At 55.0% G+C, this 11,367-nt stretch overlaps 1 protein-coding gene across 2 annotated transcripts; it reads right to left on the bottom strand.

The window, feature by feature from the left end:
• Positions 1 to 8,459: 8,459 nt before the first annotated feature.
• On the bottom strand, positions 8,460 to 10,971 carry LSM10 (LSM10, U7 small nuclear RNA associated). Of its 2 annotated transcripts, none has more exons than XM_038377708.2 (2): positions 10,818 to 10,971; positions 8,460 to 9,284 (listed from the first exon to the last, which is right to left on the bottom strand). In XM_038377708.2, the coding sequence occupies exon 2, from the start codon at positions 9,265 to 9,267 to the stop codon at positions 8,896 to 8,898; it is 372 nt and encodes a 123-aa protein (XP_038233636.1). In that variant the 5' UTR covers positions 9,268 to 9,284; positions 10,818 to 10,971; the 3' UTR covers positions 8,460 to 8,895. The 2 variants fall into 2 exon arrangements, with proteins under 2 accessions (XP_038233636.1, XP_043361816.1); XM_043505881.1 differs by lacking the exon at positions 10,818 to 10,971 and adding an exon at positions 9,456 to 9,638.
• Between the last annotated feature and the right edge of the window lie 396 nt (positions 10,972 to 11,367).

The raw sequence follows: 11,367 nt of genomic DNA, 5'->3' as shown, positions 1-11,367 counted from the left end.
CCTCCGCCCGACTCCGCCCCCATGACTAGCCGCCATCTTTTTTTCTGGCGCCTCTGACCAGAGCAAAGATGGCGGCTGCCGATGTCCGGGGAAGTCAGCGATCTTCCCAGAGCCGCTCCTGATTGGAAGGCTGGGCCAGCGCCGCCAATGTTGATTGGCTGAAACCTTAGCTGGGCGGGAAGGGGACTCAGCGTAGCCGCCCTGTTAGTCCCTATTGGCAAAGAAGAAAAGGCCAGTCCCTGCCTGCAGCAGCCCCCAACCTGAAGCAAATACTCACCAGCAGCCACACGCCACACAACAGAACCACCAACCCAGGAACCTGTCCTTGCAACAAAGCCCGCTGCCAACTGTGTCCACATATCTATTCAGGGGACACCATCATAGGGCCTAATCACATCAGCCACACTATCAGAGGCTCGTTCACCTGCGCATCTACCAATGTGATAGATGCCATCATGTGCCAGCAATGCCCCTCTGCCATGTACATTGGCCAAACTGGACAGTCTCTACGTAAAAGAATGAATGGACACAAATCAGACGTCAAGAATTATAACATTCAAAAACCAGTTGGAGAACACTTCAATCTCTCTGGTCACTCGATCACAGACCTAAGAGTGGCTATCCTTCAACAAAAAAGCTTCAAAAACAGACTCCAACGAGAGACTGCTGAATTGGAATTAATTTGCAAACTGGATACAATTAACTTAGGCTTGAATAGAGACTGGGAGTGGATGAGTCATTACATAAAGTAAAACTATTTCCCCATAAAAAGAAAAGGAGGACTTGTGGCACCTTAGAGACTAACAAATTTATTAGAGCATAAACTTTCATGAGCTACAGCTCACTTCATCAGATGCATCCGATGAAGTGAGCTGTAGCTCACTAAAGCTTATGCTCTAATAAATTCGTTAGTCTCTAAGGTGCCACAAGTACTCCTTTTCTTTTTGCGAATACAGACTAACACGGCTGCTACTCTGAAACCTGTATTTCCCCATGTTATTTCTCCCTCCACCCCACCCCCCACTGTTCCTCAGATGTTCTTGTTAACTGCTGGAAATGGCCCACCTTGATTATCACTACAAAAGGTTTCCTCCTTCCCCCCCCTTCCTGCTGGTAATAGCTCATCTTAAGTGATCACTCTTTTTACGGTGTGTATGGTAGCACCCATTGTTTCATGCTCTCTCTATATATAAATCTCCCCACTGTCCTTTCCACCGAATGCATCCGATGAAGTGAGCTGTAGCTCACGAAAGCTTATGCTCAGATAAATTTGTTAGTCTCTAAGGTGCCACAAGTCCTCCTTTTCTTTTTTAGGAAGGGGACTGAGGAGTTTGGAGGGTGCTAGTTGCTGATTGGCTGATCACCGCAGGGGCGGGATAGGTGACTAGGCAGGGCTGGTCAACTTCCCGTGCTGATTGGCTGTGCCCCAGGTGGGCTGGCCTGGAGCATGGGGATTGGTGGGTAACTGGGTGGATTAAAAAGCTGCCTGGCTGTGATTGGAGGAGAGCTGGGTGGCTATTTGCCGGGTCACCTGTGGGCTCTGTGCAGAGCAGGTGGGGATGGGGCCCAGCCTGAGCAATGTGGGGTCCCCCCAGCCCCTGAGAAGCAAATGCCCCGAGGGCCCCCCTAGAGCTCCATTCCCTGCGAATGCCCATGGTGCCTGTCTGCCTTGCACATCACAGCTGTACTGTGCCAGTGATCACCCCCCCACCCAGCCCGTAATGGGCCGTGGGGCCCACACATGCCTAGCACTAGGGTCCCTCATGCAGGGCACCCAAGGCCCCAACAGCAGCTCGGTGGGCGAAAGCAGCCAAGCGTCGCGCTCGCGAATGAACGAAACACCCCATTGCCTGGGAATGGACGTGTCTCACGCAGCGACCGTTCCGCAGCTGACCCCTCGGGTCTCATCCTCAGAGGAAACCTGCACAACACTTGCCAAAGACGTGCCTGGGAACTTAAATGCGTAACTTTGCTCGATGCTAAGAATCCTGGATGGAACAGACACCCTGGATTTGTGGCTTATTACAACAATCTGTAACCCACTAACTGCCCTTTTTGTCCTGTGGTTACAGGGATATTAATGGGCCACTTCACTTTAAATGGTCCCTTAGAATATATGCTAACTACTTTTGCTAAACTATCTTATATTTAGCTGTGATACTCACAGTCATTTTCCCAGACCTGAAGAAGAGCTGTGTAGCTGAAAAGCTGGTCTCTCTCACCAACAGAAGTCGGTCCAATAAAAGATATTACCTCACCACCTTGTCTTTCTAATAGCGTGAGACCAATGTGGCTACAACAACATTGTACACACAAATGACACATGATTAACCTGGGGAACTCCCTGCACAGGATCCCAGAGAGGCCAGAGCATAGCAGGGGTCAAAAGGATGGGATGTTTCTATGGATATGGAGAGCATCCATAGTCCAAAAGCCAGGATTACACACAAAGCCCTTCTAGCAGCCTTGAAGGAATCTAGATACTCCTGCTTCAGGGCCTAGGCCAAGCTCTCCCTGACAGGGTTAACTATCCTTGGGGGCAGGTCCCCTGCAGGGCTCCTTCCTGTGAACCACCTGCTCCTGGCTGCTGTCACAGAGGGGATTCTGGGCTAGGCAGGCTAGTGATCTGATCCAGTCTGACAGTCCCTATGTTCCTAAGCTGCTCTCCCAGATCCTTGGGCCAGGGCCAGGGCCAGGGCCAGGGCCAGGGCCAGGGCCAGCGATTTCGGGAAAGTGAGTGCAAGTGGGGCCCATGCATGAACCCGCCCCAGGGGTTTCTGAGTCCCCACCCCCAGAGTGGGATGTGATGGGGACGCATCAGAGATGGCAGGCAGCCCTCTGTGATCTCATGAGGCTCCCAGAGGTTTGGCCATGGGTGATTCATATCAGGTGTGGTGCTGGAGCAGCCTTTCCTGTGAAGCAGCCCAATAAGCAGCCCTGTGCAGCTTGTGCAATCTCTTCCCAGCCTTTGCCCTCTGCCACTCCTCTGGTGAATCAGCTGCACACAGAGGGCAGCAGCACACAGGTACTCTAAAACAATTGCATCACACAGGGTGAATCATGTAACAGGCAAGGCACCCTCCTCCCTCTCTGGATTCTCTCTGCCTCTCAAAAAGAAAAGGAGTACTTGTGGCACCTTAGAGACTAACAAATTTATTAGAGCATAAGCTTTCGTGAGCTACAGCTCACTTCATCGGATGCATTACTCTCTCTGCCTCTCAGCAACCGAAGGCGGAGAGGCAACCTCAAAACCCCCAGGAACATTAGTCAATTACTCTCCTCCTCCTGATTGCACCATCCAGCCACAGGAGAGCTGTGGGTGGAACAGATTGGGGAGGGAGGCAGGGAAGATTCTACTGTATCTGCATTACCTTGGGATATTCCAATGCCCAGTTACTCCACAGCATCATGCCTGCAGGGGAGCAAAGTGAACCAACAGCTCACATGGTCCTTCCTAGACTGTGCCATGTGAGATGCCAGCATTTGCATTAATGAGCATCAGGAGAGGGTGGCAGGGGATGAGGAGGGACGCTCCTGTCTGTGGCCTAACATGTCAAGTTCTGCTGCAGTCCAGACCCAGCAGGGCTAAGGAGACCAGCAGCTCCCTCCCCGTACACTCCCTGGAGCTCTGCAGGATTGACACCTGGGCTGGCCCCAGGGCTCCTGACATGGAGATGCAGCTGAGGATCTCACAGCACTGTACAAATGCTAAGTAGTGAAGGCCCCTGGGCTGTGGTTACTGTGCCTGTCTCCCTACTGGAAGGCTTGGGAAACCCCCAAGCCCTAGTTAGACACTCCCACTCCTAAAAGCAGGAAGCAGATGGGACTGGGCTTTGTTAGAAGGTCCCCCCACCCATGTGCAGCTGTCTCTCCAGCTGCTCCAGACTGGCCCAGGGTCCGCACAAACAGCAGTTCCAGTCACTTCCCAGGCTTGAACTGTACCTAGTCAGCCAATGCTGCTGAGAGAAGGGGCTGCTGTTTGTCCTGAAGTCTGTGGGTTCATCCCTCTTCCTGGGACCTACCTGGACACATTGCAAACTGCCCAGGTATGTGCGGGGGGGGGGTGTCGCTTTGCCTTTATGAGTAAGGTGTAGATGGGACACACCCTCTGCTGCCCCTGTCTCCCAAGGGGACTTGAGAGGTGCTGTAGGTAGGCTGCAGCATCCCTGTCCCTCACTGAAACCCGCGCTGCAGCCTGAGGTTTCCCATGCTTCTCTGGGCAGCCCTGACCCCAGAAAGGACAGAGTCTTCTGCTCGTGGGAAGGGCTAGCTGGTTTCTCCCAGGCTCTGTCTCGCCTGAGGCCCAGAGTGGGGTTTAATGCCCAACTGATCTTGATCATGTTATCGTCACTGCTGAAAGCTGTTTCCAGACCCCGCTGGCCCCAGAGCTCACTTTCGGAGCCTCTCCTTATTCATGCCACAGCAGCATTGCAGGAACAGGAGACGGTGCTGAGGGACCAAATACATCACTGGGAGGGAGCACAGACTCCAGCAGCAGGGCCCGCTGGCTCTGTCCACCGGGACAGATACAAAGCTGCAACCTGTCCCGAAAATCAGTCTACACCCCTACGCGCCCCCTGTCAGCCCCCAGCTATCACAGCTCAGGCTGTAGTTAGGTTACAGGGAGATTTGTTTTCTTCCTCCAAAGCTGCTGAGATGTTACACCCCTGAGGTCATGGAGCCAGGTTGCCTTGGTGATTGGATGACGCACACGGATGGACGTGCCGGGGGAAGGGGGAGGTAGGTCTGCAGGGCCAGCGAGCTGGTACCATCCCCAAGCCCAGGGTGCAGTGCCCCGCCCTCCCACGCTCACTCACAGGGGTTCTGAGAGACACACACTCGCTCTCCTGTTCACACCCTGCTCACCTCTCAGACACCCACACACACCTGCAGTCTCTTACCACACACCAGCTCTTGCTGCCTCGCACACACACACACACACACACCTCCCCACTCCCCAAATTGGCACGATTGGCAAGCTCTGGTCAGGAGACAACCAGTCCGGAACTGGAATAGCAGGGGGGCTGCGGGTTGGGATCGAGGGCTACCTGCAGAGCTAGAGCAGGAGAATTTGCCCAGCTCCTGCCAGCATTGCACTGAACACCAGTGACACCAGCTTGTTGCTTCACAAGCACCAGTGTCATGTCCAAATTCTTTATAAAGTGCATGAAAAAGGGAGGCTCTTGGCTGGACACTGGTGGGATAAGTGAGTGAATCAGGGGCTGATTACCATGGAGCTAATTCTGTTGCACAGCCACATCATTATAAATCAATGGCCAAAGCCGCTCATCCCTGCTCTGTCTGGCTGCTAGCGGGTCCCCCCTTCCCACAGGGCTGCTCAGCATCTTCCACGACACAGTGAGCTAAGTCGAGCCCTACCTCCCTGGGCTGCACAGGCAGACAGAGGAACAGTCAAAGCCTGTGTGCCAAGAAAGAGAAACCTAGATCCTGGAGAAGAATGGCACAAGCCCCCCTCCCCCAGCTCCCGGGGGCTCTTTAACTCAGAGAAGGTCCCAGTGGCAGCACCAGCCAGCTTGTGAAATAGGGTGTCTCAGTTTTCAAAACAGTCTGTGATTCTTGCTGAATCAGGGCATTTCCCACCTAACTCTCACTAGCTGGAGAAAAACATAACCTGGGGCAGAATGCACGTGTGAGTGGAGGTCTGGGGTGTGTGTGTGGGGGGGTCAGATCTGGGAGGGATACAGCTGGATGTGTTAGTTGTGTGTGTCTGTGGCATGGCTTTGCCCCCTGTGGATGAGCTAGGTGAGCCTTCGCTAGGTATGTCAGAGCCTAGTCCGGGAACTGCCTCGTAGGAGCCAAGTACACTGCTGACCAGCACTGCGGGGGGCTGTTCACCCCTGGGCCAAGCAGGTGCAAACACTTGCATGGTGACTGCGCAATGTCTCACTCTCTGCACATCCGAACATGGTTGCAGGCAGTGCATGGTGATGGGGAATTCGTCCTTGATCATATTCCAGGAGATGTAACGTCACCTCTCCTGAAGGCCCAGGGAAAAGCCTCCTGCTGCACAAGCCCTGGCTCCCTGCTCCATCCTGAGGCTCCCGAGCAGCAGTGTGGACATCGACAGTTTCAAGCCCAGCCCGCCCCGGCATTGGGAGCAGGCTGCTTTGCGCCATCATGCGGCACCTACCAGAGGGGCCCGAATGGCAGCCCAGCGTCATGTCCCAAAGGTATCCCGTGTGGGCCACACAAGGCCCTCCTGCTCTCTGTTAGTACAAGGTGCCTGCTCTGCCCCAGAACTACAATCGCAGCAGACTGCCAGCCCCCAAGGAGAAAGAATCCCTCCCAGCCCCAAAGCTTGGGGAGCCATCAAGCCCGTGTCTGCTAACATCATGCAGACCCTCAAGCCTCCAGGTTGGTGACCAAGCTGTCACTTTCATTGCTTGGGCCTGGGGCTGGCCCTGAACCATTCCGGCTGCACCTGACCCTGCAGCAGCTGCTGCCCTAGAGATCCTGGAAAGAGTAAATCAGACGCCTCAGGGCTTCCACGTTTCGCCCCCTCCACAATACAGGGATTCAGCCTCATGCGACCCAGGCCACCGATGAGAAAATCGAGCCATCGAGCATCACTGGCAAAGCCAGGACTAGAACGCAGAAGTTTGGACTCCTGCTCCCCTGCTCTAACCCTTATAGCCCAATCCCCTCTTGTCCTCAAGCTAAGGACAGAACCAGGAGTCCCGACTCCCAGTCCCGTGGCTCTGGTCCCCAGACCACAACCCCTCTCAGAGCTGGGAACGGCAGCTGGAAGTCAAGTCTCTGCTCTGCTCACCAGTCTGCTCTCCCCTCCACACCATTCCAGCTCCCACACTGCTCCTGCCAGCTGACCTGCTGTGGGTGACTCAGCCAACTGCACACCTGCCCGCTCGGATGATAAACAGGAGACAAGGGGTGCGTGGTCACCCTGTGATACAGGCCAGGACTGGGCTGTGTGAGAGTGAAGGGAAGAGACCAGAGCCCCATCTCAGAGGAGCCAGATAGTGCTGATTGGCAAAAGGAGCCCTGTCAAAATAGGATGAAATCATCTGTTGCCCTTGGCTGTGGCACAGGGAGCAGCACAGAGCTGAAGCGCTGGCAGGAACATCTTTTGCTGTGTCCAGAGGGACATTTAGACCTGTGAATCATCAAAAAGCAATTCCAGTCCAATTACTTTCCCTGGTGAAAATCACCTCTCTACTAAGATTAGGTAAACCCTCCCTGCCCCCTGGATGGCTGGGATGAACAGAGTGGTCTGCAGCTGACATGTCTTTGTTGGGTTAGACGGCCTGTCTGTCGTGCAACCAAATGTCAGCACCACGTAGCACTGATTACTCACTGTGCTCTGCAGAGGAGGGCTAGGCCAGGCTGTGTGACTATGCCATGCAGCAAAATGGTACACTGTGCCAGGATGAAAGCAGTAGGGGTCGAAGTCCTCTCCCATAGCAGGTGACAGGCTGGCAAAAACGACAGACTATGTGCATGGAAGGATTCTTCTATTATTTCCCCCAAGATCCAGCCTCACAGCTTCCCACCCACCTGCTAGCAGGAAATGGACAAGCTCAGCTAGACACTGTTGACACAGGTCTGTGTCTCACTAGAGAGCCAAACCAGGCACAGGGGCTCCCAGCCCGACTGGCCAAGGGGTCACTGTCCATCTCATCTGCATCAGTGACAGGCTAGGAGAGCTCCGGGGCTGTCAGCTGTTAACCAGGGCATAACTATTTCAGGAGTGACTCCTTCTGTGTGTGTCAGAGAAGGGGATTCATCCCGTTGAGCTATCAGCAGTCTGTGTGCTTTCCTGCCTATGGAACAGCCTGTGCTGCCCATCTCACCCGGACACAGGATTGAATACGCACAGCGGAGCAAGGATGCATTCAATGCTGGATTATCCCTGGTTTCAGAGTAGCAGCCTGTTAGTCTGTATCCACAAAAAGAACAGGAGTACTTGTGGCACCTTAGAGGCCAACAAATGTATTTGAGCATCAGCTTTCGTGCGCTACAGCTCACTTCATTTCATTTTAAATCAGGACACCAGAGATGACAGGGTTTAATCAGCCAGGGAAAGATGGCATGGCTACCTTTTTTCACGGCAATGACCCTTCTGATCTCTTTTCCACTGCAAAGGCAAAACCACTTCTAGCATTTGGATAACACAAGGTGAGCAACCAGGGGTCAGTTAATAATCCAACTGTCCCTGCTAGCTAGCCCTCTGGCCTGTCTCATGAGCTGAGATTTCCATCTTGCCTTCCATTCAGAAGGATCTTTCTGGTTCTAACTTCCTAATGGAGCGAAGGTAGCGAATTCTCAGGGTCTTAGCTGGTGAGCAAAGATTTATGTGATACTAGAAATAATCCACTAGCCATTGATCAAAGAATAAACATAGATTGATGGCCCAAGCCAACAGGTCAATGGAGTTGGCAAAGGGCACCGAAGAGACCCAATGATAACACAGAAGAAGCTTGTTGGTTTTTGGACAAAGGTTTTATTTGAAAAAAATTTACTGATCAACTTAAGAACGAGACGGGATATAAAAAAAGTGTCCTCCTTCCCCCTACCTGCCAGAGCAGCAAGAAACATACTAGAAGGTCTCACAGAGGCCTTAAAAAATTAAAAATAAACCCCTATGGATGATTCCTTGTCTGCATTCCCCCCCCCCCCCATATCAGGAAGCTACCCTAAGAAACCAAAATCAAATCCCTGTAACAAGCAGAGAAGGGATTTGAAAGAGCAGCCTAGGGGATCTTTCAGGATGAGACATGTTTGTTGTAGTCTCTAAAACGGTAACAACGGAGACAGGAAGATTTCCAGTACAGAAGTGGGGGTGATGTTATAAGGGATGTGAGAGCTGTTGTTCCAGGTTAGAGCTCCCTGGGGATTCTGGGAAATGCCCAGGAGAGTTTATTTGCGTCTTGCTGTAGGGAATTCCTTTCTCCCTTTGTCTCGGCCTCCAAAATAGCGCACCTTGTGGATCAGCTGCAGCTGCTTCTCCACTGTGGCCTTGATATCCACTTCGTCAGGGATATGGACATAGCGGACATTCCTGCCCGTCACAAACAGGTCATCCAGCTGGGAGACTCTGCCCTGTCTGTCTGTGAAGGTCACCTCAGCCAGGCGAATGTTCATGAAGGCGTCCACATTGGTGATGCGGCCCAGCACTGTGCTCTCGTCGCGCAGATCGACTGTGGTGACGTAACCGTGGATACCTTGGAGTAGGATGACCAGGCTGTTCTCAGCAATGGTGCGCTCTTTGACAGAGTGGCTGATTTCCATTGTACAATGCTACCCAACTACAAGGAAAGAGCAAGAGAAGCCTGTGTAACACTTGCTGAATTAACCTCATGTTAACTCTCTCCAACAGGTCCTGCTGCTACCTCCCACTGCCCTCAGCCTCCGCTAGTACTGAGTTCTGCAAAGTTTGGGACAGTTTGTAGGGATCACATTATATAACACATATTTACATTGCTGAAGCTTTCAGGATGAACTTAGCACTGGTACATGGGGCTGGCCAGACAACCAGAAGAATCAGTCTCCAAAGTTATCTCTGCCACAGGCACATCATGGCCATCAGCAGACGCTTCAGACATACACGAGCCTGTTAACGTGCCTCACTTCCACCCTCTAAAGGCCAAAATAAATGGACACAAATCAGACGTCAAGAATTAAAACATTCAAAAACCAGTTGGAGAACACTTCAATCTCTCTGGTCACTCGATCACAGACCTAAGAGTGGCTATCCTTCAACAAAAAAGCTTCAAAAACAGACTCCAACGAGAGACTGCTGAATTGGAATTAATTTGCAAACTGGATACAATTAATTTAGGCTTGAATAGAGACTGGGAGTGGATGAGTCATTACACAAAGTAAAACGATTTCCCCATGTTATTTCCCCCCCACCCCCACTGTTCCTCCGATGTTCTTGTCAACTGCTGGACATGACCCACCTTGATTATCACCACTAAAGGCTTTCCCCCTCCCCCTCCCGCTCCCCCTGGTAATAGCTCATCTTAAGTGATCCCCCTTCTTATAAAAAGAAGAGGCGGACTTGCGGCACCTTAGAGACCAACCAATTTATTTGAGCCTAAGCTTTCGTGAGCTACGGCTAACGTTCGCAGAGATTAAAAAGCTTTTATCCTTTTCAAACGGCAAAGTGACACGTGTGAAATATTTCAGAGCAGCAGCCGTGTGGGTGGGTATCCGCGGGAAGGACAGGGCAGGGCAGGGCAGGGCAGGGACGGGACGGGAAGGACAGGGCAGGGCAGGACAGGGACGGGGACGGGGACAAGAGGATTTGCGGCCGCTGCGCAAATTTTCGGGTTAGTCTCCAAGGGGCCGCAAGTCCTCCTCATCGTAAAGCCAAAGCGGGCCATTAGTCCGCGCTCCTGCCCCCAAACAACTCCCGGAGCAAATCCCGCCTCGCCTGCGAGCTGGGCACGGCTGGAGAATCCGTCGCGAGCCGGCTCCGCAGCCCGGGCAGCGTCCGGCCCCTCTCCCGCTGGAGCTGCACGGTGCAGTGGCCCGCCTGCCGGCGCCCGGCCCCACGTGCGTCCCGCGGGGGCTGCCAGCGAGAGCGGGGGGCACAGGGCCGCCCCGACCGGCGAGGGCTCGGAAAAGCCCACGGGCTCGGCCAGCCCCTCACCGTGGAGCCGGGCCGCCCCGGCCCCGGCCCCGGCCCCGGCAGCGCGGGTCCGCGACCCCCACCCACGGGGAGCGGAGGGGCCAGGCCCGGCTAACCCCGCCCCCGCTGCGGGGCGGGCGCGAGCGCCCTGCGCGTGCCCGCGGGGAGCGGAGCCGCGCGCGGGCGGGCGGGCGGCTTCGCTCACCGGGCTGCTGCTCCTGCAGAGGCGCCCCGGGCTGGCCCCGCCCCCAGGCTCCGCGCGCGGCGGGCCGAACTCGGCCTCCTCCGGACCCCGCTCCCCCGATCACCGCGCGCCCAGCGGCGCCTGCGCAGCGAGCAGAGGGCGGGGCCCGGGCTCTGAGGCCCGCCCCCTTTCAGCGCGTCGGGGGGCAGGGGGCGGGGCGGCCGCTGCCCATTGGCTTGTGTCCTGCGTCGGTCGCAGGAGCGCCCGTCTTCCCTGGGTGAGCCCGGCCCCGCGGGGCTCTCCGCCCCCCCCGGCCACGGAGCCCCCCCACCTCCGCCCCCGGGCCACGGAGCCCCCCATTGCCCCACCCCCCGGGCCACGGAACCCCCCCATGTCTGCCCCCGGGCCACGGAACCCCCCATCGCCCACCCCCGGGCCACAGAACCACATCGCCCCACCCCCCCGGCCACGGAACCCCCCCATCTCCCCCCCCGGCCATGGAACCCCCCATCGTCCCACCCCCCAGGGCCACAGAACCCCCCCATCTCTGCCCCTGGGGCATGGAACCACC

This window comes from Dermochelys coriacea, chromosome 19 (assembly GCF_009764565.3).
Source record: "Dermochelys coriacea isolate rDerCor1 chromosome 19, rDerCor1.pri.v4, whole genome shotgun sequence".
NCBI lineage: Eukaryota > Metazoa > Chordata > Testudines > Dermochelyidae > Dermochelys > Dermochelys coriacea.
The sequence above is the reverse complement of the archived record's forward strand: the minus strand, read 5'-3'. Positions and strand labels throughout refer to the sequence as shown.

Bases quoted from the DNA above. Each gene is read 5' to 3' on its own strand.
- LSM10 (XM_038377708.2), bottom strand. From the start codon at position 9,267: ATGGAAATCAGCCACTCTGTCAAAGAGCGCACCATTGCTGAGAACAGC.